This window comes from Cantharellus anzutake (genome assembly GCF_015039405.1).
Source record: "Cantharellus anzutake strain C23 chromosome Unknown EI90scaffold_11, whole genome shotgun sequence".
Taxonomy (NCBI): Eukaryota; Fungi; Basidiomycota; class Agaricomycetes; order Cantharellales; family Hydnaceae; genus Cantharellus; species Cantharellus anzutake.
The window spans coordinates 1,487,727-1,513,587 of NW_024066961.1; the positions used below are offsets into that span (position 1 = coordinate 1,487,727).

The following is a 25,861-nucleotide window of genomic DNA, read 5'->3' on the forward strand; positions in this document are numbered from 1 at the left end:
TCATTATATGAATGCCTTGATTTCCTTCCGATTTCTCTTTGTCATTCGTTTCGTACGTTCGTAAAACTATTTTCCCACGTTACCACGAATTTCTAATATTTTATTTGATACAGGAAACCTTGTTTTTGTTTTCATGTGAGTTTATTTGCTGTTTTTCTTCATTTTCTGAACCATCTTTTAATCCCTAGACTTGAAAGTTCGCGTAGATACTCAATCCATCGACTCTGTTCTTCATTATTTTTCCGATATTTTATTTCAATTCATTTTGTTGAGTTATGATTTTATTCCTATTTTTATTTCTGGTCCGTGGAGGTTGTATGATTTTTATCCAATTTTTTGTGATGGTTTCTGGTTGTTTTAGTGTTGTAACTTTTATATTCCTACAGCGTCGAGGCTTTGCTCTTACTGAACACATCTGCGAACTCATGGTACTCCTTCGGAACACCTGAGAGGTCAACGGAATCGGTGTGGGATGAGGCAGCCCTCAAGTGGCTGTCCTCGGAAGGAGGATACCGATCCTTCAAGTTGACAAGCCTTTGCGAATGCGGAACAGCTGACAAACTCGATAGATGGTAACAGAGGAATGGGAGCCTGGGGCTGAGGTGCTAGCGGAACATCAGATGGTTGGATGTTGGATGACGGCAGTGTTGCCGGAGATGACGGGGGAGAGCTCGGAGTAACTGTCTTGGTAGGTTCGGAAGTTCGGAACGTAATACTGCTTGAGACCCAGTCAATCAATGGATTGTAGTGGGTAAGCCAGTTGTGTCCTAGGACTAGGGAACATGATCCATCCAGCGATGTGACAAAGAAAGTCATGGGGGTGATGTTTCTGGAAGCGAAGCGGAGGGGAATATCAATGGTGCAGGTTATGATTGAGTTAGTGCTACCATCAAAAAGGCGTAGTTGTAGAGGTTTAATCTGATATGTCTTCAGGGCCAACTTCTTTATGAATGTGTTGTTGATGAAGCAGTCCGAAGACCCAGAGTCTATGAATATACCAGTTGCCCCTAAAGCAGCAATTACAGGATTTCTTTGGAATACTCCAGCTAAAGATAAAAATTCACCAATAAAGTTAGCAGATAGAGGTGTACCCATATTAAATAATGTAAATAGGAAGAGCATAATAGTAAATATAGGCATAGTTAAAACCATACCTCTATAATAGTTTACAGTTCTAGTATGATATCGATGATATAAAACTCCACCTACTAAAATAAATAAAGCAGGACTTACAAAACCATGAGCTAAACTTAATAATATTGCAGCAGGGATGTTCTCATAGGTGTGGAAGAGTTTATTGTTTGTCCTTACATCGGACAGAGAAGAGACAGGAGAAGAGAGAGAAGAGAAATGGAGAGAGGTGGAACGATCTACAGAAGTAGGAGGAGGGGGAGGAGGAGAGAGTGGTACATCAGCAACACTATCTACAACGGGTAGAACATCAACCAAAGGGTCAACATTGAGAGGAGAAAATAGACCATCAGAAAGAGAAAAAGAAATGGGAATGTGGAGGGAGGATAAGTCGGAGATGGAAGACGCATTTAAGCATACTTCTTTGAGTGCACAGAGGGAAGAATTGCAACCCCCAGTCTGTGCGGAGTCCATGGGGGTGTGGACTAATTTTTTGCCTCTGCGGAAGCAGATCCTTGCTCCTTGGTCTGGGCTGAATGGGCCTTAGATGTGTGAGAAGAAGACTTGGGACAGTCCTTGACCATGTGGCCAGACTGACTGCAGAACATGCAAAGTTTCTCGTCGAGACGATGCTTACGCTCTTGTGGCGTGAGCTTGCCATTGTCTCCGAGTTTTGATGAGAGATCCAGCTTAGCGGAGCTGGCCTCGGACTTTCTGTTGTCCTTCGGAGGCTTGCTACCGGAAGTGGAGTTGAATGAGGAGGAGGAAGGAACGGGGTCAGAGTGGGAAGAGGTGGTGGCCTTGTCGAAGACGTTAGAGGATGAGGGTTTTGCATGAAGTGTCACTTCGGATTTATGCTCCCAATAGCATGCATCAAAAGTTTGTGACAAGGTGTGAAGTTCCGAAAGAGTAGAAGGTTTACCTACTCTGGCAATGTCATCCTTGATACATTCTGGCAATCCATTATAGAAAAAATGATGGAGAGCAGCTTCTCCATAACCATGAAGTTGAGAAGCGTGTTGATTGAACTCAATGACGTACTTGTTGATGTGGTGCCTGTCCTTCATATCCAGGGTCATTAGTTGGACTTCGGCATCGCCCACAGGATCGTGAGGACCGAAGTTGGTTTGAAGTTTGTTGACAAACTCTTGGTAGTTGTTCATCCATCAAGGATGAAGTGTAGAATTTTGATCAAATAACAGGTCCAGTTCGAACCAATCAAGGGCCATCCCCTTGAGGTAGGACTGCATGAAGATGACCTTGGCAAGGTTGCTAGCAAAAGCAAGGGGGCGGTCCTGAAAGTTCAGTTCGCATTGGACTGTCACGACCCGGCAATTCCCACGGTCAGGTGACCACTCCCCACACCTTCTCCCTCCTCCGCTTCGACCCCGTCAACTCTGCTGCCTGCCCGACACTGCCTGGACAAGCCCGTCATCCATCCCTGTCACTGCCACCTGTTCCACAGCCCATCACAGGCCTATGAGTCATTCCTTATTATGCTTGTTTTCTTGATGGCCGTGCATGGCCGTCCTTCTCCCATGCTCTTTGTTTGTTTTTGTTCCTTCTTAAGCCCGCCTGCAATCTCCATGAGATCTGGCAACTTATTCCTATTCATTTCATTACAATACCAGTTGTACACTACCTTGTACTTTAGTTCGAAAATCAACTAGGGTTACCCCCTGTGTTCTCTGTCTGACCCAGTTGCACTCTCTGTCCTCCGAAATATCAGGGCTGTGTCAAGTACAAGGTGCAACGCTCACGAACGAGTCGTTGAAGCTGAAACCCTGCTTCGCCATGATTGTCATCCCCGCCCTTAACGGGCTGTTACACCGGAGTAGCAGACCTTAACAGTCGCCGACGGCAAGTCACGGTAATGTTTTCCCACGCCCTGACATGGACCCGGAATACTCGGAGTTCTTGGGGATCTTTTCTGTTGAACTGTTCAAGCTCACAGACCTTGGTCTGGAGAGCGGAGGAAGGTGGAGGAGGTGGACGTCCGGTGTGATGAGCCAAACTGGCGATGGCTTGGGCTAGCTGTGTAATAGCCACATTGGGGATGGGTTCGGCATCGTCGGTGGTTGGGACAGTGGGGATGGGGGGATCATCAGGAGGAGGGTCAACGAAATCGGGGACCTTGGAACCGAGTCCAAAGAAGTGAACTGGATCTATGGGCTGTTCCATGGTGTCTCTGAAGTTGGAATCTGCAACTGGTGATCGATTTCTAACGGGATGCATGATCGGAGTCGACAGGAGAGGGGTTTCTAAATTAGAGAAGCTGCGAAACTCAACTGGGTTTCTCACCAGACGACTAGGACCAGGCTGCGAGGGTTCAGGGGACAGTGAGGCAGAGTTGGGGACTAATGTGCATAGTTGCGAACAAGTGTGAGGGGCTTTGGGTGCCATACAGGACGTGTACTAGTCAGGGAGTGATAAAATACTGTTAGAGACCAGATCGAGATGAAGGATTTGTCTCCATGGCGGAGGGCTTTGGCCTCAGCGACTCAAGCCAGGAGCGCTGTGCCAAGTTACACGTCCATGCCCTAATTTACTTACTGGCAACGAGATCTGAGGAGGAATCAACTCTAGTCGATTTTATCACTGAGGTGTAACCTATGTACAAGTTAAGTATATATAGTTACAGCGAGGATGGGCCCGTGAATGGCAGGGCCAAATGGAGCGGAGCTAATGGAGTTAAACATTAGCCGATTGAATATTACTGACAAGTCAGGTTACGGGGTTAGCAGAATGGCAGGCGATAACCCAGAAATGGAAAGGAGGGATAGGCCCGAAGGTGGGCTTGCAGGGCAAGCAAGTGAATTGCCCAGCAGAGGTGGGAGTGCGCTAGCGGATGTCGGGGCTGTCTGGAAGCCTTCGGGGCTCCATACTTAGGGAGGCGTAGGTAATATATTGAAAAGAGGGGATGGTGACCATCAAGGGAAGCAGAGGTGATTGTGGAATACAGGAGCTCCGAGGTTAGTGAAGAAGGAGCGGAGGTAGTCCGGAAGGATCGGAGGTAGTGGAAGTTGATGGCCATGGATGGATATGACAGCAGGTTGCAGAATGTGTATGGTATGGTGGAGAGGATAAGGCACTGAGTGGAATGGAAACTGCCAAGAACAACTTAGTCCGATTTCAGTCTAAGTGCCACAGTCTTTGCCCACCTACCCTTACATCTTTAAGTGCCAGCTTCCATACTTGGGGCTCCTCACAACAAGAAACATTCCTGACAATTCCACCCATCACAAAGTCGCGATCTAGTTTACTAATGTCTACAACAAGCCATACCAACATATAATCGAGCTCTTGGTTATGCCTTGCTAGGGAAATCACACATTGTTGGGGGAGATGACAAAGTTTCCACAATGTGGGCCCAAAAATGATGAATTAAATTTAGGAACTTATCCTTTGTCTGGGTAGGAGTGTTTGAATTTCATGGCTCTCACTATTGAGCTGAAGTAGCTGTGGACTCAAATCCCCAAGCATGTCACAAAACGTTGCTTGTGAGAACATGCGTCACCTTGTTGACCTTGTCTCAGATAGCGGTGCTTACATGGATGCTGCCTTGGCACCGACCTCTTTTACTACACTCAAATTATCGCTCTCACTTCAGTCTCTTCAGTATGTGGCCAATTTCCCTATGGTACGTATGCATTCCCATCGTTGGGCCATCATCGATCGCAAGGTCAATTGATGATGATGACTAACTGAACTCCAGCCATCCATACCTCTGACCTTTGTACAATACATCGCAGCTCGAATACCATGAATTGAGTGGTAATTTACGCAGGGAAGAGTCCTGGTATTTAGCATCATGAAACGTATATTGTAATTCACAATGAAAAAAATATCATGAAAACAGTGGTAAATGGTCAAAAACCAGACCAAAAATGGTTTTTTACGGCCATTTACTTCCCACAGTGGGTTACAATAATGAGATCAGAGCAGCAACATGACCAATGAGGATCAAACACGAATACCTTGAAGGATGCCAAGGCCATGCTAAAATCTTTCCTTAAATCATCAATCTTGCTGGGGTTCTTCATGTGGGGAGGGGGGCTGTGTGTGCCTGACTGTCTTTCCATCTTTCCGCGCAATCGATCAATTTCAATTTGAATACACTGCGGTGCACCACAAAGTACCTATGTTATACGACAGCAATGACTTGCATGAGAGCAGTGACTACTTGCTTAGCTTCGTGACATTTTCCATCCATGGCTTAACCTCTTTGTTAGATGCATCGTAAACTTCTATATAATGCATATTGTTAACTTCCACTCCTGGCTCGGTATAAATTATTACTAACATTGATCTCGCTGAGGATCAGGGGTGTGGCACCAGTGGAAAATTGTAAAGGAGCCCTGATGGCAGCATTAATGGCGGTGAGAACTGAAATTGCAACATCACCTCCTGCGGCGAGGTGACCAATGACCCTCTGCTTCAGTGACATGACCAATGACAGGCAGATGGAAGGAAGGGGTGGAAAGGTTTGATGCGAAATGGGTGATAACACTTGAGTAGATGCTGCACAAGTTCATGGTGAGTTCAATTCATCCCTTTGGAAGTCCCATGGTAGATTCCATCCTCTTATGCAGAACCAACTGACATGGTTTGCAGCTACTTATGCCAACTCTCTTAGTACCCTAGGGTTTGTTATGTGAGATTTGGTGGGAAGTTGGCAGCAGGAACATACATACTTTGATCTTGCAGGAAGCTGGGCCATACCGGTGTATGTGGACTGTTGTGTGTTTTCAAAGTGAGTGTGATGCACAACAGGCAGTAACAAGGCAGGATTGCAGAATGGGAGGATTTGGCATTGCTGCTGAGGCTAACAACCTCATGGTGTCACTGGAAGCAATAAGTTAAAAATGGTGCTCTAACAAGTACTGGCTGACAGATTTGAATGCTTAATTCTGCTCCATTCAAGTGTTGGGCCTCGAGTAAGTTGGTTGCGAATATGCATACCTTTTCTTTTGAATTTGAATTGGATCAGGACATACCTCCACTCAGAGATTGGCATATTCGAATGTCACTGCCCAAAACTTTGTTTACAGGCCCACTATGGAAGGTTCTGAGTCACCACATTGATCATACAGATCAAAGCGGGACTCCATGTCTTTTGCCACATCAGCCGCTTTGGAGGGAGAAGCGTGAGAATGGGACTGGGGGATTTGTGGAAGGTAATGGTTCATAGTGATGACATCATAGATATGTCTCTTCGCACTGATAGATGTGGAAGATTCAAAGGGAAGGATTGTGAAGGATTATTTCTCTTACTCAAAGAGTGATCAGGTGATCAACTGACCCTTCTGCATCATGGAGTCAGAAGTCACTGATAATATCACTTAGTTCCTCAGGGATTGTTTTCAACATGCGAAAGTGAAAGTGAAATATGTATTACTCATGAGGGTATCAAGGAAGAAAATGCCAAGCTCGCCAAGCTGTTGACTTCCAGATTTGGGAATCCATGCAAGTTTAGGTGCATTCTCCGGATTGGTGCTCATCAGAAACTGCGCCACATTTTGCCTCATGTTCATTACTTGTGAATCTCATGAAGCAGCATGAGAATCAACTCATGTAAGTATTCCAAATCAACCTTGTAGGCGGGCACAGCCAGTACCACGCAAACGAGCCAATTATTGCAATTCTACCACTCTCATCAAGCACCCCACTTCCAAAACACATCTACCACTGTTCCAAATACCCCTTCCACATTTTACATATTTTTTTCTGATTTTTTCAAACCATTCCTGACCACGGACAACCATCAGTTTCCAAATTGGGCAACTGTCACCCGCATATTCCACCGCTTCCTCTGTATCTCCATCAATTCTCCACCGATCCGGACGAATTTGGTATCGTTGGAAAGCCCTTGTTAACACGAGTCGAACGATGTTACGAGCGACGGATTTGGTTCAGCGGTTGAGGCGATCGCCATGGTTCTTTATTTCCTTAACAACATCAATATTTCTTTGATATTACTTTTTTCTTACTTGTTCCTTGTGGATCTGTTGCCGTCCTAAACCCGTCAGATCATTCGGATTTCCACGCATACCTTTTTCATATTTATAACTGCCTCTTCCCTGTATTTACAAAGAGGACTCCCCCAACAGAGAGAGGTGCTCCCCAACAAGAACATGAAGTTTTAGCAGACGTTACCAGCACCCAGAGCGGTGAATACGAAGCCAAAGAGGCTCAAGACATAGTGCAGGGACAGAGTTCCCATTAGTTTGATTTCCAGTGAGATTTACGAGTTTATCATTTTTATCACATTGCACCTGGACCATTTCCCCCCCCTCCTCTTCATCCGAACCTCCCCCGAGCACTACCAACTCTGTGGCCCCCTCTCTTTCTCGTTAGGGTAGTAGATCCCTTGCCCCCTTACAACCTCGGACAGGTTCCTCAATAATGAGTCCTGAAAAGTGTCTCACTGATAATTATCAGACTCCCAAGTCTTCTCACACTAGTGATCGGTCAAGGCAGCTCCACAATTAAAACTTTCATATAGCCACAATCCTTCCATACCCCCACATACTGGATGGTTTTCAGCTCCAACCATCCACTGGCCGAGGTACTCTCCAAAAGTGTAATCCTGCATCATGAAATCATGAGGAGTCATGACATGTCACGAAATTTCATGACCCCTCATGACATGTCATGACAATTGAATTGAATCAGACATTTTTTACATTGAAAATTTTGGATTTCATGACAGTTCATGACAAATTGTCATGAACCGTCATGAACCGTCATGTGCTGACAAGGTCCATGACTGCTGGTGACACAATATGACATGATGCCTCATGGAGGTTCATGAGTGGTCATGATATTCATGAACCTTCATGACCTTTCATGACCTGTCATGAAGGTTCATGGAGTGTCATGGAGTGTCATATGTTTATTTTGACCTTTCCCCATCATGTAAAATGCTCTAATGTCCCATGATGCATTGTGGAAATTCATAATGCTCCATGAACATGTATGATGAGTCATCAGCATGCATGAATATGCATGAGATGTCACAAGCACTTATGAACTGTCTGACAATGTGACAGACCTTATTTGTGACAGCACTGACTGACTAACCTCCAACTCATGCCCTTGTGTTGGCACTGCACTGAACTCCACTTTTTCCTCCAGCCACCTTTGCTGCTTGGTGTCAGAAATGGTGTTCAAGGATATTTGTGGGAAGTGGAGTGGAGACAGTGTGAGTGATCACTTAGCTGATAGGTTACTCCATTGCAAGGTGTCAGGGGGTTGGGATGTTGGTTTCAATGACTCAGTGGGAGTGTTGTGCCACATGCTATCCTGTATTTCAGGTGTAGTGGAGGGAACCTTGCAGCGATGTAGGCTCAAGTGAAGATGAAGTCAGAGGTGAACTATGGACAAGAGGACTTGGGGGGATTCTAGTTGACATTCAAACTGGGGTACATAGGTAGTAATCTACAATGCATAAACACAAAAGGGAAAACAGAAGAGGGGCCAGTCAGTCTGGCACCTGAATGGGAGGCAGAGTGGTGAACATGACAAACTAAATGAGGGATGAGAACCAGGGAGACAGAGAGTGAGAGAATGAATGAGAGTGGAATGAACAATTAAACAAAGAGGCAAAGTAGGGAGGCAACCTGAGAGAACTGACAACCTGGGTGCCAATATAGTAGCAGATCAAGTGTCAATATAGGGATGGATCAAAGGTGCCACTAAAGTAAGTTAAGTGAATGGGCAGGAACAGGACATGTGGGTGCTTGGCAATAAATTAATAGCATGTAGCTGAGTGATCAGGAAAGTTAGAGTGGTGATAGGAAGGGAGAAGGTGCCGATGTGGGACTGTGGACAGGGTCAACTATTGGCACCACTGAGGGATGAATTATGGAGAGGACTGACAGGGCAAGATAGGTGGTGGGGAAGTGGGAGAGTGGTAACAGATGGGCACCTTTGGCAGGGCCATGACACTTTGCAGCACACTATTCATTTCTTGCTAATTACCTAATACATTTATCTATTCATTCACTTAACTCACCAATATTGGCACTTGATCCACTTTATATTGGCACCTAGGTTGTCAGTCCCATTCCATTGTTTTCTTGTATGATGCTTTCATATCACTTTCAACTTAAGGCCAACACATGTAATTAACCATTATGCCCCCAATTGTCATCATTGTATCAAGAATCCTAATTTATGATCAATCACAATGATTCTTGGGAAGACTCCTAATGATTCATGAAGGTCCATGAGGGTCCATGAGGGTCCATGATCCTTTATGAAGCCCCATGAAGGCTCATGACACTTCATGGCACTTCATAGACAGGCATGTAACCACTCAAAACTTGCCTGGAAGAACCACTTAAGTCATGAGCAATCATGACCCCCCATTCAGGTTCATGACATCTCATGAAATTCCATGATGGTTTGTCATGAACTGGCATGACTGTGTATGACACTTCATGCTGCTTCATGAAGTTTGGTGACCATTCATGAAATGTCATGACTTCCATGGCAGTTCATGAACCGCCATTACACTTTTTGCAAGTTACTGCACTGGCCAAGCTGGCACGTTTTTCCACAAAGTTGAGTGCACGTCGAAATATTTCCAGCTGCAAGGGATCTTGGCGAAACCCCTATGCATTAAGCAAATTCATGGCCAAAATGAGTAGCATGCATGTGAGGTCTCAGGGTAGCTCAGCACACAGAGCTGTAAGTGATACAAGGGTGTGTATGTTACGGTAGTGTGTAAGCAGTTACCCAGAGGTTCCCACTTACCCACATGACTATATGTATCTTAATTACATATGGCTCAGGGTTCGGGGCTATTGCCCTGACATTCTCCCCCTTGCGTTGCATTTGCGATGCATACAAGGTTAATGATGAAAAGAATAAAGTTTAAGAATTGATTTACATTGAGTTTGAAATTATCAATGAGCGTTTTATTGTTGCCACTTTAAAGTGGGCGATTTGTACATGTCAGTGAAGGAGAGAGAAAAAGGTTTAGGGAATAAGTGAGTGTGGGCTGTCACTTTGAGGTGAACAGTGATACATGGGTATTGCAGAGAGGAAAGTAATGGAGTTTGTTGAAAATGAATTTCAACCCAAAGGTTGTATGTCTTTGGTGTTCCTCACTTGTTCCGTGAGGGTTCGTGTGTAAATGGTGTTTACACATAAGTGGTGGTGGATGTGGGTTTTTTGATGAAGTAGAGATTTCTGCAATTGTTACTTGCAGTTCCTCACATACAATATTGTGTGCAGGGCCTTGAGTTGGGGGAAGGTGTTTTCACAGGCGCCTCAATGGCATATTACAGTGTCACTTTCCCTTTCCTCAAGGGTGGAGTTATTGCCCCGGAGGAGGGTTCTCCTCTGGGTTGTTCATCTGGACATCTGATTGCTGCATCGGATGCGATGATGTAGCCTGGGCTACATTGTCGAGCTGTGGGCTCGACGAAGTGGGCGCTCCCTGGGTGGGAGCAGGTTGTTGTGTTCCTGAGCTACTGTCAGGGCACACCCACCTGACCCTGTGCCGCACCCTGTGCTGTACTGCACTACTCCACTCCCCCCACTATCACTCCCATCTCTCCTTTCCCATTTCCCCCCTTTCTCTCTATTTCTATTCTATGGTCAATTTCCCTTTCTCCATGTACCACTACATACCTAACCCCACCCCCCCTGATTGCCGCATGCACCATGCACACTCCTGCCTACTGAGTGGCCACCTCCAGGATCTCCCGCAGAGACACCTAGGGAGGTGCGGCTGTGTGCAGAGATGATGTGGCTTCCCCCACGTGACCCTAGCCACATGTATATAATAGCGCCTGGGGTGGGAACAGAAGAAGCAGCCTTCTTCTCAACTTCCCACTTCAGGTAAGTACCATAGCTTCTCCCCTTTAATGATAATTCAACTTCCCACTTCAGACTAAGTGGTCGGGGATGCTCACCCCACAACGGGATCGCTGCTACACATAGCCAGTATTCATCCCACCGAGTCCTGCATGCCGGGACCTCGCTGCTTTCGGAGCTGTCCCTGACAGCAGAAGAAGGCTTTAACCTCATTCCCCCCACCTCCCCTATCTCTCCCACTATGGTGACCGAAGAGCAGTATGATGAGCTGCTGTCCTGATTTCAGGAGCTTCAGGCCATCATGGAGAGCCAAGCCCAGAACCAACCCCCAGCTGCACCCGCACCAGCGCCTGCACCCCCCCCCCAGACCCAAACCGCCTAAAGTTGCCCCCCCACCCCCTTCTCTGGAGCAACCGAAGACCTGGACTGCTTCAAGGCTGAATGCGGCATATACTTCCATGTTCGAGTGGCGGAGTTCCCCAATGCCCTCTCCCAAATCCTCTTCATCCTGTCTTACATGAAGGGAGGAACTGCTGGGGCATGGGCGATGCAGCACACCATCATGCTACTAACAATGGGTTCCCCCAGTCTCACCATGGATGAGTTCAACATGGAACTTGATGCCATGTTCCAAGACCTGAACTGCAAAGCCACGGCCAGGCAGAAGCTAGCCACCCTGCAGCAAGGCACTGACTCTGTGGACAAAGTCATCCAAGAGTTCGAGATCCTCGGCCCCACCTTGTGGCTAGGAGACATAGGACTAGTAGACCACTTCGAACAAGCAATCAACTCCCAGCTCCGAGAAAGCATCTATTGCCTCCGCCCCATGCCAACAACCTGGGCCGAGTGGAAGCGTGAGGCCACCCTCCTGGACAACCAGTGGCAATGCTTCCAGGCGATGCAGCCCCGCTTGCCCCTAGCCAGGCCCCAACTCCCACCTGCGAGATTCCTACCCCCTACCACCTTCCTGCAAGCTCACCCAGCCCCCATGCTGCTGCGCCCCCCACCCACCGCTGCACCGCCACCTCCCACAGCCCGCCCTGCAGTGGGGGAAGGGCTGCAACCCATGGACCTCGATCGCTCGAGGACTGACTAAAGACAAAACGGGCTTTGCTACAATTGCAATGCACTGGGCCACATCGCACAAGACTGCCCACAACTGAAAATCTGCCAAGCCAGACAGATGCACCTGGAGGACCTCAGGGCACTCATGGAAGGGCTGAGAAGGCAGCTAGTGGATGAGCCAGAGACAGATAGAGGGGAAGGGCAGGAGGTAGAAGCCCAAGAGGATTTTCAGGAAGGTGACCGGTGAGGGACGCATCCCAGCTGCCTGCAGGCGATAGTACCAACTTGTGTAGATACCGTGAGGCACCTAAGTCGGCACCGACGTCTAAATTCCACTGAGTCATCGCCAAGAAAAAGAGGAAAACCGCATCCTCGAACAGAGAGATACCAAGTGCGGCGCCGGAGGTAGCAGTCCCACCACCTGCCATCTACGTGCTGTCGAAGCAACCCCCCAGATCCCTCAACCTAGCCATAAAGCTAACCACCTTGACCTCCCTCACTACTGTCTCTGTATCAGCCCTCTTAGACTCGGGAGCCACCAGGAACTTCGTGAGCCCGAGTTTGTCAGAAAGCACGGGCTCGAGACAACCCCGCTCCCCCAACCCATCCCTGTCCGCAACGTCGATGGGACCCCAAACGAGAACGGGGCCATAACCGAGGAACTAGAGGCCCTCCTGACATTTGGACAGCACACAGAGTGGGCCCACTTTGCTGTCGCAAACCTGGGGCGGCAGTCCCTCATCATAGGCCATTCATGGTTGCTGCACCACAACCCAGAGGTAGACTGGATGTGGCAAGAGGTCAGTATGTCTTGCTGCCCATCCTCCTGTCAGTCGATGCAAGGACACGCTGTCCAGGACTCCGTAGTAGAACCAGGGGATGGGATTTACGCCGCTATCATCCCTCCAGGGTGGGGACACGAACTGAGAGTGACCACAACACCATCTCAGCAGATGGCCCAGGAAGCCTGCAAACCGGAAGCAGAGCCTGCACTGTTCGAGGCGCTAGTCCCAGAGCAGTACCAGGACTTCTGGGACGTATTCTCGAAAGAGGCCTTTGACCAGCTGCCCCCACAGAAGCCCTGGGACCACGTAATAGACCTGGTGCCAGATGCCAAACTCCCGAGAGGGAGGACTTTCCCTCTGTCGTGACCAGAGCAGAAGGAACTAGACGAGTTCCTGCATGAGAACCTGCAGAATGGGCACATATGGGCATCCAAATCCCCGATGGGAGCCCCAGTCTTCTTTGTCAAGAAGAAGGATGGATCGTTGCACCTAGTCCAAGATTACCAGAAGCTCAACGAGATCATGGTCAAAAACTCGTACCCCCTCCCACTCATTTCGGACGTCCTCGCATGCCTCCAAAATGCCAAGTACTCCTCAGTGCTAGATCTGCGCTGGGGATTTAACGATGTCCACATCAAGGATGGCAACAAGTGGAAGGCAGTGTTTTCGACCAACCGTGGGCTATTCGAGCCCACCATCATGTTCTTTGGCCTGTGTAACTCCCCAGCGACTTTCCAAACAATGATGAACGACATCCTCCGAGACTTCATCAACTGGGAGGTTGTCATCTGCTACATGGACAACATCTTGATCTTCACTGCCACCCTGGAGGAGCACTGGAGGGTTGTCCAAGAGGTCCTGGAGACGCTGTGGAAGCAGAGACTCTTCTTGAAGCCAGAGAAGTGTAAGTTTGAGTGGAAACGGATTGAGTACCTTGGCCTCATCATCTCCGAGGGAAGCATTGCGATGGATCCCATGAAAGTCTGCAGAGTTCTCGACTGGCCAACCCCAACCAAGGTCAAAGAAGTACAGTCCTTCTTGGGGTTTGTCAACTTTTACCACCGGTTTATCAAAGACTTCTCCGAGACTGCCCACCCCCTCCATGTGCTGACTCGCAAAACCAAGGCATGGGCCTGGGGACCAGACGAGGAGCGTGCTTTCTGCACACTTAAAGATGCCGTCACCTCTGCCCCAGTCCTTGCCTTCCCCGCCGATACAGGTCGCTTCAAACTCGAGTGCGATGCCTCTAACTTTGCGACTGGGGCAGTACTATCCCAGCTCCAGATGGACGGATAGTTCCACCCCATAGCCTTCATGTCCAAGGGTTTCACAGATGTAGAGCATAACTATGAGGTGTATGATAAGGAGATGCTCATGATAGTGCGTGCCCTCGAGGAGTGGTGGCATTTCCTACAAGGAGCGGAGGAGAAAGTCAAGGTCTACACTGACCACCGCAACTTAGGATATTTCTGCACTGCACAATGGCTGAACCGGCACCAAGCATGGTGATCCCTCTTCCTCTCCCAATTCCACTTCACCCTCATCCACTGCCTGTTAGAACTGGGCGAGGGCGGACGATTCCGGAGGGGAACCAGAGACTTAGCAAGGAGGGACCTTGGCCTCAGCGACTCAAGCAGAGCGCTGTGCCATTGCTGTTTGTCCATTTGGTCCTTAATTTCATAGGAGGCGAGCAGGAAGTCTCTAGGGGGCATTTCAGGTCGATTTTAGACTAAGGCCTAAAACGAGTATGTACAAGTGCCGATATATATAATGGGGAGGGCGAAAGCACAAGGAAACAAAGGGGATCCAAATCGGAACAAAGGTGTCTGAACAGGAACAAAGGGATGACAGAAGCGGAGCGGTACCGAAGGTCATAAGGCAGAACCTGTGGTATGTCTGAAAGGAGGTAAGGAGGGCGAGGCCCAGAGGGGCAGGAGGATGTGGGGAAGTGGGGATGATGACTAACTGGCTAGAATGGGAAGAAGCAGCAGTCCAAATAGGGATGAGGGGAAAATGCAAGAGATACATTACAAGCAGCGAAAGTGCTGAAGATGATCCGTGGAGCTCGGGGGTTGCAGAGGTTATGGAGGTTACGGAGGTGGGGTTGAAAGTCCGAGGGATATTGGCAATGGTGTTTACATAGTATGAGGTCACCAATGCAATGGACTAAGGCCGAGGTGGAGTCAAAGTCCGAGGTAGGAGCTATGACGGAGTCTCAGAGCAAAGGTACGAGCGGTGTCCGAGTACGAGGTACGGGACAGTGGCAGAAGGTCATAACTTGGCGGGAGGTCGGCAGAGGAGGACCAGGGGGAAGAGGGAGGAAGGAGGAAGGAGGAAAGGTGTGGAGGAGAGGAAAGGTGTCAGGTCCGAAGGTGAGTATCGGAGCGGACGGAGAAGAGTAGGAGGATGACAGAAGGGTGGAGGTGTTGTGGGGAGGAAGTGGAGGAGTGGGAGGAGGAGTAGTAGGAGGGTGGCGAGAGGAGTGGTGTTCGGTCCGAAGTGAGTATTGGAGCGGATGGAGATAGGACAGGAGAGGGATGGAGGAGTGGAGGTGGCACAGGAGGTGAGAGGAGGTGTGGTGCCAGGACCGAAGGTGAATATCAGAACGGACAGCAGTAGGGTAGGACTCCGGAGGTGGTGAAGAAGGAGGTCCGGGAGTCGGGTCAGGATCGGGTATGCACGGATATGACACATGTAGTATTTGTACTACTTTTTGTATCATTCTTTCCACTTGGCCATCGCCTTGTGGGTGGAATGCAGTTGTGAATTTCAACTGCACACCGAGTATTCAGTGTAGTTCACACCAAAATTTTGACGTGAATTTCGAGTCTCGATCTGATATGATTGAGTGTAGTAGACCGTGAAGTCTTACAACTTCACGAAGGAATATGAACACTAGTTCTAATGCATTCATTGTTGTTTTTATTGGAATTAGGTGGACGTTGGACGTCAACCTGCAGATGATTACCCAGAGGCAATCATATCCCAAGCTTGTTGGGAATGGACCTGTGAAGTCCATGGCTATTGATGACCACGGTGTTTCCAGGGTCAGGAGTGGGTGAAGCAGTCCGGGATTTCTCCTGGTGCTTTTCTTTGTTGTTTGACAAGTTCCGCAAGACCTGCAGAACTTGTGGGTGTCCTTCCTCATCGACTTCCACCAGAAGTATCGATGGAGGGTTTCCACTGTTTTCTTGGATCCTAAGTGTCCAAGTGTTTCATGGATGTTTTTGAGGATTATTCCTCGAATGGACTTCCTTTCATAGTTCCCTTTCAGGACTACTATTTGGGTCATTCCTCCTTCTCCAAGTCGGGTTATCAGCCCATCTTTTATGGAGAAGTTTTTGAAATTCCCCGGGTTCTCTAGGATTTCCCGGTGGATCTGGCTTTGCGAGTATCCAGATTTTATTGCCTCAATGAGGTCTTTTCCTTCAAATTGTTTTCAAAGGTTCTCTTCTGGAATTATGATTTCTTCCAGGTTTTGGGCGCTCCCCCCTAGAGTTTCCTCTAGGTTATCGCTCCCCCCTAGAGCTTCCTCTAGGGTATTTCTCGTGCATATTGCTGCGAGTCTCTTTTTCTCTGAGTTTTTACTCAGGGTACTGCTTAGCAGCAGTTCTTCATATTCCTCAATTCTGTCGGGGATAGTATCTTCTGCATTTTTGTCCAGATGGATGTCTGCTGACATGTAGTCATCAAAATGCAGATCCTCATCAGTTGACGAGTCATAGTACCATGAAAGTGCATCTGCCACTTTGTTCTTGTGGCCTTCCACGTATTTTATTTTGCAATTAAAGCTTGCAAAGAAGGCTTGCCATCTCAGGTGTCTACCTGAGTTGTGGTTTTTTGCTTTGAAATATTCCAAAGCTTTGTGGTCCATGATTACTGTGAATTCATGGCCTCCCATGAGATTGTCTTGCCATCTCATGAGTGCTTCGAGGACACCCAGTGCCTCGAGCTCGTAGGTGAAGTACCTATGTTGTGTGTTGGTGAACTTTTTGGACATGAATGCAGCTGGGCAGCAACTCTGCCACTTTTCGCCTTGTCCAATTAGTGCACCCATGCCTGCTGGGCATGTGTCTGTTATGACCCAGACATGGAGTTTGCTCCTCTCTTCTTCTGAGAGGCTTTCCGGTGGATTCCACTGGACAGGCTTCAGGATCGGAGCCCTGCATGCTAGACATTTGATCTCATCAAAGCATTTCTGGTGGAGTGGTGTCCACCTGAATGTCTGCTTGTTTGAGCAGATTGTTTGCAGTGGCCCTGTGTAGCCACTGACGTTTGGCATGAATATCGATAGATATTCTACCATTCCCAGGAATCTTAGGACTCCTGTGTGGTCTACTGGCTCTCGCCAGTTGCGGATTTTTTCCATTTTATCCGCTTGAGCATGGATGCCTTGTTCGTCCATGCGGCTTCCTAGAACATCTAGGATTGGAGCAAATGGCTGGAATTTTTTCCGGCTTATGTAGAACTTCGCCCCCTTGAGGTGAGTGAACAACCACAATAATGCTTTATTGTGGTTCTCCACCGAGCTTGTGCTGGTGAATATATTGTCGAACCAGATGTGTAGGCGTCTGCCTACTTCTCCTCGTAGTTCCCAGGTCAATGCGTGCTGGAAAGTACAGGGAGCGTTGCAGTCTCCTTGCTGCATCATGTTCGAGTTGTACGTCCTGGGGGGCATAGAGAATGTCGTCCTCGTCTGGATCCACATGTATTTGTTCATACGCATCCGACATATCGATCTTGGATCAGTATGTTGCTCTGGCGACTGATTCTTGGATCAGTTGCATGTCTGGCATTGGTGTGACATCAAGGATCGTGTTTGAGTTACAATTCCTCACGTCTATTACTGTGTGCAAAGATCCATCTGCTTTGTGGATACACAGTAGCGGGCATGCTCACTCACTGTTTGCGGGATACCACCATCCTGCTTTTACATAGCGATCTGTTTTGGTCGCTAGTGCTTCCTGCAGTGCTGCAGGACATCTTGGGGTGTTTTCCCGAAATTTCTTGTTTGGATCCTTTAACAGGATTCAATGGTTCACCTCCCTCAAGGGAGGCATTTCTAATGGTGCTGGCACCATTACAGTTTCAAATTTCTCTCTCCACCACTCCCTGAGTATTTCGAACTCGGGGTTGTTCATGGAGAGGTCTTCCAGATGTGGTACATCTGGAAGTTCTAGTCCTTCCGGACTAGGATCGGGCCAACCTTCAGGGTACTTTCTTTCAATTACCCTGAGGTGTGTTTCAATCCCACCTCCCTGTCAGGGGGGCTTCTTTTTTGGTTGTTCTCAAGCTCTTGCTCGAGTTTTCCATCCATGTGATCTTGTCACACGGTCTTCGCTGACTCCAAGGGTATCTATGTTGCCCTTGTTCACCATTCTCACTTTGTGGGACCGGAAGTCTAAGCTTACCTGGTTTTTGTTTAACCAGGGGGTGCCAAATATGGTGTCATATCTATCGATGTTAATCACATCAAAGTAGTGTTTTTCTATGTGGCCGTTGATCTCAACGTCCACGTTTGTTCCAAACAGGATCTGTGATCTTGTTCCTTTTGTCCCCATTTGAAGGACGACTGGGTTCTCCAATTGGAGAATTGGGATGTGGACCACATGGACGAAGTCCGGTGATATAGCGTCCATTTCGGCTCCACTGTCGAATAGCGCATAGGCTTTTACACCTGCTATTTTTATGTGAGCTGTCAGCGTTCTCTTTGTTGAGAGCGGTCTGTTTGTGGGGTATTTTCCCACGTCCTTTGAGATGCGGAATTTCGCATCAAACAAGGGGGTCTGGGTTTCGATGGACTTTTGGTCCTTCTTCCCTTTCTCCTTGTTTTCCTTGGGTACTTTGGTGTATTTCCCCAAGGCATCTTTTCTTGGTACTTCCACCAAGGCTTTGGCGACTTTCTCGTCTGCCGTGTTCTCTAACTGGCACGCTACAGCCAGTTTGATTTTATAATTTATGTCGTCATGATTGATGACTGACATTGGGCCCATCCTTATGGTTCCGATGTTGACTTCCTCACCCTCTGAGTCGATTGAGTATTGAGGTCCTTCGTATGGGTCCTCTACTTTGAAGCTTGATGCTCCGGAGTTACCAGAGTTGTTCTCTGGTTTTTCATCTGATGAGTCTTCTGACTCTTCTTCTGTTGTGTTCGCAATCTCCATGGTGGCTATGTGCCTTGGTTTTTCATCGCTCGTTGCATTGTGTCTTGGGCAATCTTTTGTGTGCCCTATTTTGCCGCATTTGCCGCAAATTGGAACTGACTTTTGGTCAGTTTTCCTCGAGTTTTTCGAGGATGTATCCTCTTTCCATCTGGATTTCGGTGTCAGGGCCCGGCCTCGGACTCGGAGGCTCCCTGACCTCAACCCCCATCTAGCCTGTCCTCACACTATGCGGGGCATGAGATGTATAGTAAAAGAAAGGGAATATATACACTTGCCTATGCGGGGCATGAGATGAGAAGAAGGGTAAAGGTCTCATCTCCCCGCATGGTTGCTATATAAAGGAATGGGTCACATGCCCACAACTATACAGCTCCTAGAGTTGTATAGTGTGACCCGAAGGGAACATCCAGGTGGCAGTGCCCAGTAAGTGTGGGAACGTTCTGGGCGAGTTGCTTGCCCAGAACTGTGGCTGTGACCCGTGGGAACATTCTGGGTGAGCTGCTCGCTCAGAAAGTTCCCGCGCTATCCCGTGCGCGCGTGTACACAACACACAAAGGCAACAACAAGGCAACAGTCAAAGAATAAAAGGGGGTAAAGTAGGTGGGGAGTCCGGGGCACCCTAAGGCAGGGTGCTGAACCCTGACATTCGGCTCTTCAGCCTTCTTTCCTGATGGGAGAGCTCTACCACGGCTCGTGGTTGCCGTGGTGGTTGTTCGGGTATAATATCCCGATTTGTAGGCTGATGACATCTTCAGCCTGTTGATTATCTCATCTACATGAGATATTGCTTTTAACATCTCCTCATTTGAGGAGAAGTCTGCTCTGATTCTGTCATGAGTGATCATTTCCCTCTTCCATTCAAGGGGAATGTAGTTTAGGAACCTGGCATTGAAGGACACCTGGCCTGGCAGCGCCACCATCTGGGACACTGCTTTAGACAGTTCTAAGTAGAACTGTTTTAGGCCTTTTTCCGCTTCATATTTAACGTTGCGGTACTTCTTTGTCGTGTTCAACGCAGCAGAGGCTTTAATGAAGGTTCTCATCAATATGTTGAGAACTTCAAGGAACATGCCCTTGTCTCCTCTGAGGAGAGTTTTGTCTCGGAGTCTTATTCCAAGGTCGAATGCGGGTCCCCCTAATCCACAAATCAAGCAGTCCAGATGGACTTCGTCTAATTGGGGACCTTTGCATCCTCGTGAGGTGAGGAATCCCAGTAGTTCTGTGAACCACTGCCAGAACGATTCCATATCGTTCTCCCCTGACCATTTCTTGTCAGGAAAAGCCAGCCCCTCCCTCTGGGTAGGGAGTGAGTATTCTCACTTTGGCCATTCTTATGGCCTTTTCGTACCATTTCTCCAGGTACTCCTCTTGCTCCCCTGCCTTCGCGGGGTCGCTGTCCAATGGAGATCTCTCCTTTGGGGGGGTTTTTGCTGGGGGAAATCTTCCTTGCAGCATTTCTTTGGTCTTGGGCGAATTCGCCTGAAGTTGTATTTGGATTCTCTCATTGTTTTGAGAGAGTGTGGTTGTGTTACCTCTCTGTTCAAGAGGTTCGTTGAAGGTGGATGTTTGGCCAAACCTTTGGTACGTGCCGATTCTCCTCCTAATTTCTGAATGGTGCCTTCTTTTGGCATCGTCTTCTCCTATCCTTGGGAGAAGGATCTCCTTAGCGTCTCTGTCAAGTCGCTGATGATACTCCAGTGTGCTTTCACTGGTGGTTCTTTTCGTGAATTTTTCACGAGTTCTGTTTTTGTCCTGGCCTGTGGCCCAGGGGTATTTTTTTGTTTCCTCACTTTTTTGTGAGAAGTTTATCTCCTTCAGCAAGTCCATCTGCTCACTGATTTTGTCAGTCAACACGTCAATTGCGTTGGCCATTCTTTCTGTTATCTCTAGATGAGCCGTGCTGTTGTGGTTCATTTCCTCGATCTTTTTTGGATCGAGTTTATTGCATTTATTATGTGCGATTCCTGGTTTTCCAGGAGGAAGTTTGGTTGGGTGAGTAGGGACTCTCCCCAGTTGACATTGCCGCTTCTGGGGGTTCCAGAAGGGGTTCTTGGAGTGAACACTCCACGCTCACTTTGTTTAGGCAAGGCCATTGCGGAGGGTGCTTCCCTTTCATAGAGGGGTCTGTTCGCTGGTTTTTCCTTACTTTTTTCGTAAGGCTTCCTCAGCAAACTCCCTCATTTCGGTTCGCCTCCTCTTCATTATCTCGGAGACCTCCTCTGAGGTTGGTGACCTTGCCTTGTCTGGCATGGCATGGGGTAATGTAAACAGCGGAAGTTCTTTTGGAGCTTCCGCACTCTGGGAGATCCTGCTCTCAGGGCATTTTTTCGCACCTTCTTGGGCTTCCAGCCTGAGAAGAAGTTGGTCTTCATTTTCCATCCTCCATTCGGATGGAACCTGGAACAAGTCCAGTAGTTTTTCAAATAGCTGACGCAGAGGCTCTTCCCTTTGTTTCCCTTTGTCTGCCTTTGGGGCTTGACTTGGAGACATGGGGAAGGACTCCAGGGGATAGTGGGGCCCTGGAGTTTCCTGCAACTCTGTCTGATCAGCTTTTTGGGCTGATCGTTCAGCGCTTACGTGTTTATCATGCAACTCGATCACCTCCTGAGGAGGTGAGGGATCTTCCCCAGCTTGGGTTAGATCGGTATGACATGGAGTTCTAGGGGTATTGGGCCCCACACTTACTCCACATAAGTTTCTAAAACCTTCAGGGGCCAGCCCTGAGGTGGTTGCTGTTACCAGATTGTGTTGATCCTCATCGTCATCTGATGACAACTGTTGATTTGAATCTCCCATGATGGGAGATTGCGGTTTCTTAATGAACTGCTCATTTTTTTTTAATGTCGCTGCAGATGCAACCTTGTGTGTTTAGGCACCATTGGCGCTACCAAGTCAGATGTTAAGATTGTTGAGTTTTTGTGGGTTGTGTTGTAAAACACACCTCATACACTTAAAAAAGTGTGAGGTCTCAGGGTAGCTCAGCACACAGAGCTGTAAGTGATACAAGGGTGTGTATTTTACGGTAGTGTGTCAGCAGTTACCTGGAGGTTCCCACTTACCCACGTGACTATATGTATCTTAATTACATATGGCTCAGGGTTCGGGGCTATTGCCCTGACAGTGCATGAACAGGCGGTTCTCATTTCCTCCGATGATTTATCTTTAGGAACGCAAAAACCAACCACCTCTGAGCAGCCCCACTGTCAGGGACAGCTCCGAAAGTGGCGAGGTCCGGCATGCAGGACTCGGTGGGATGAATAGCAGCTGTGTGTAGCGGCAATCCCGTTGCGGGGTGAGCATCCCTGACCACTTAGTCTGAAGTGGGAATGTGAGTTATCATTAAAAGGGAAGGCTACACTACTTGCCTGGAGTGGGAATGTGAGAAGAAGGCTACTTCTTCGGTTCCCACCCCAGCTGTTATTATATACATGCAGGATTGGTCACGTGGGGTGCACCACATCACCCCTGCACACAGCCATGGTTCTCTGGGTGCCTCTGCGGGAGATCCCAAGAGGGCTTGCTGTGGGTGTGGGGCGAGTGCGGTGGCGGTAGCAGCAATGTAGGGATGGTAAGATACAGGAGGGGAAATGGGCATGCGTGCCGGTGGTACATTGAACAGCAGGAAAGGTGGTCCATGTAAGAGAGAGAGAAGGAAAGAAAGAAAGAAAGAAAGAAAGGAGAAAGGAAGCGGTGCGGAGCGGGGAAGCGGAGCAGGGGTCGGGCGGGGCGTGGCGGGGCATGCCCTGACACCCACCCATCTTATCCCCTTCCTCTGTGCCAAGACATCCCCTTTCCTTCCCAAACATGCGTTCATGACTCCGATGAAATCCTGGATGGCCATTCTTGGATGAAGTAGTTCCAGAAAATGTGATGGTAAGCAATCTCGCCTGGACTTTTGGGTGATGAACTGATATTTGCTTAACCCGCTTAGTGTCAGGGACAGTGCAGGAGAGGTGGGGGCAGCAGCGTAGTGCCTGGCACTGGCAGCTCGGGCAGCAACGGAATAGCGGAGTGGTATAGTGGGCAACCCTCTCTCGGGCTTGCATCCCTCTGTGGCTTCTTAGGCTGAAGCAGAAAATGTATTGTTATTGAAATGAAGGGCTACACTAAGTTAGGGTACTTGCCTGAAGCAGAAAATGAGAAGAAGGTTACTTCTTCGGTTCTGCTTTGGCTTGGTTTATATACAAGTGGGAATCGGTCATGTGAGGATGCCATGTCACCCGGGTGGAGCCGGGCTATTGTGGGTGGTTCCGCAGGTGGTCCCAAGTGTCAGAGAGGAGGAATACAAGTAGAGGTGCGCAGCACATCTGGTGCCACGGTACCCATGCAGGGTACCTGACATCAGACGCATCCGTGCTACAGGTGTAAGGGAAAAGGTCGTCCATATGGAGAAAGAAGGAAAGAATGGGGGAAAGGCAGGAGAGAGAGAAGGAGGCGGCGCGGCACAGCACAGGGTGGCATGCCCTGACATCACCCCCCCCTTAAGCCACTTTGCAGGGTTTTCTCGCTCTCTGCCCGGGGCACCTGGGTGCGCTCTGTGGAAGTCCACGATCCGGTCGCAGGCGTTGGCCAGGTTATCACGAGGGAGCCACTCGTTCTCGGAGTTTGGCCAGCCCATAAACTTCACCAGGTACCAGAGCTTCCTGCGGTGCCAGCAGGAATTGAGGACCTTCTTGACTTCATACTCTTCTCCTCCATCTACAATTTTGGGGCCTGGGCAGGGGTCAGTGGGTTGTTCAGGGATCTCATCTGGGCAATAGGGTCGGACATTCATTACTGACACCATGTCAGGGCACATACCCTGACTTAGCCCGGACCCGGACCCGCGTCCGGACCTGCTCCACTTCCCACATGCGCTTCCCATGCTGCATGATCCATGCGCCGCATGCTCCAGTCCCCAGATCCTGCCTTCATGTGACTTCCGGGTATCCCCGGAAGTTTTTCCTCATATTGTGGCCACTGTGGGAAAGTGAGAAGTAACCTTCTTCTCACTATCTTACCCACAGCAGGCAAGTGTACATTACTTGCCCTTTGCTTATTCCACTTTCTTACCCACAGTAGGTTGTGCCTTAGGATAGGCTGTTTACGCACAGGGCTGTGGGCTATAGAGAGAAGGGTCATGGGGACCCGGGAGTTGTCCCCTGACACACCACTGGGTGGACTCCTTTTTGTTGTGCTGTGAGCTGGAGTTTGACGGTGGTGGGGGATACGACTTTAAGGATTTTGAAGGGGCCTGTCCACTTGTGGTCCAGTTTCTTGGTCAGGCGGTCTGTGGTATAGTTCTGGGTGCTGAGCCAGACTTGATTGCCTTCTTTATACTTGGGCACTACTTCTCGATTTCAGTCATAGTAGCAGGCCATCTCCTCCACCGCATGCTCCAGTGCTGCCTTCGCCTCTTCTTGCATTTTCATCATCCTTGAGGTGAATGCGTCTGCAGCCTCGACTTCTGATGCACGTTGAAGGAGCGGAGCTGGATCACCTTATGTAACCAGTTTCCTACGTCCAATAACGATATTAGAGTTTGTGCTGATTTGCATACTGACTGTGTTTTGGTTGCCAAATATATAATTGTTCACTGTCTAAACAACAATAAACACCCCCCAACGATCTCACCTGACGTATAGATCGTCTATGGATAAAATTCTATATTGACTTTACTATGATTTCTAGTCAATATTACACCTAGATATACCACTTTTCAGTAGGATGTGATTTTCCTGATAATTTACTGAAGGAAAACTACTAATAAAATAATTCCGCAATAAATGTTACTCAATACAGGAGTGACCAAACTGCTCTTTCTATCGCTTAGAGTGCGTGCTAGTTATCTAGCAGGTTCAGGATCGCTCACTTTTCTCCTGTGGTGTGATAACCAAGTATTGCTGAGAGATTATTCAATTAAGAAGTCCCTCCACCAAATTCTCACTAATTCTCACTATGACACTTTTGTTCAGCTGTGTCTAACTGACCCTAACTCATGCTTAGAGTGACGTGTTAGTTTTATATTAGCTAACAACTAATATTTGCTTTTATCTTTTGGAGCAAATGAACCAACCACTGGTGAGGAGAATTAAACTTTTATTTCTACCTGAGGTTTGAGAGGGGGCAGAAGCAGCGGCCTTTTATGCTTTTCAGAGGCCTCTCTACTCCCACGCCTCGCACTAGTTACATGTGCTACATTTGTATTATAGATAGTTCTAGAATGATATAGGGGCTTTGTCATATCCATCCCCGGCCATCGACTTCCGGTCCCTCCGATCCCTCCGTTCCAACTCCGCTCCTCCCTCACTAACCTCGGAGCCCCCGTATTCCGCAATCCTCTCGGCGCCCCTCGATGGTCACCACCCCCTCATTTCAATTTATTACCTACACCTCCCTAAGTACGGAGCCCCGAAGACTTCCGGACAGCTCCGACGTCCGCTAGCGCACCCCCGCCTCCGCTGGGCAATACACTCGCCTGCCCTGCAGAGCCCACCTTCGGGCCTATCCCTCCTTTCCATTTCTGGGTTAACGCCTGCCTTTCCGCTAACCCCCGCGAACCGACTCGTCGGTAATATTCAGTCGGCTAATGGTTAAACCCCGTTAGCTCCGCTCCGTTCGGCTCCGCCAATTGCGGACCCGTCCCCGCTGTAACCATATATATATCCCACTTGTACATAGGTTACGCCCCAGTAGAAAAATCAACTAGAGTTACCCCCCCTAGGTTCTAATTGCCAGTCAGTAAGTTAGGGCACGGACGTGTCACTAGGCACAGCACTCTTGGCAGAAGTCGCTGAGGCCGAAGCCCTCCGTTACGGAGACACTCCTTTGTCTCGAATCTGGTCTCTGACAGGCTTGGGCTGTGTAAGCTTAATAATGGACTTAGGACATGACTCAGCAATAAGTAAT

At 48.5% G+C, this 25,861-nt stretch overlaps 1 protein-coding gene across 1 annotated transcript; it reads right to left on the reverse strand.

The window, feature by feature from the left end:
- Positions 1 to 5,036: 5,036 nt before the first annotated feature.
- On the reverse strand, positions 5,037 to 5,578 carry EI90DRAFT_3014309 (uncharacterized protein; the record flags this gene model as incomplete). Its single annotated transcript, XM_039056768.1, has 2 exons — positions 5,037 to 5,249; positions 5,435 to 5,578. 2 exons carry the CDS (start codon positions 5,576 to 5,578, stop codon positions 5,037 to 5,039), a joined length of 357 nt encoding a protein of 118 aa, XP_038919440.1.
- Between the last annotated feature and the right edge of the window lie 20,283 nt (positions 5,579 to 25,861).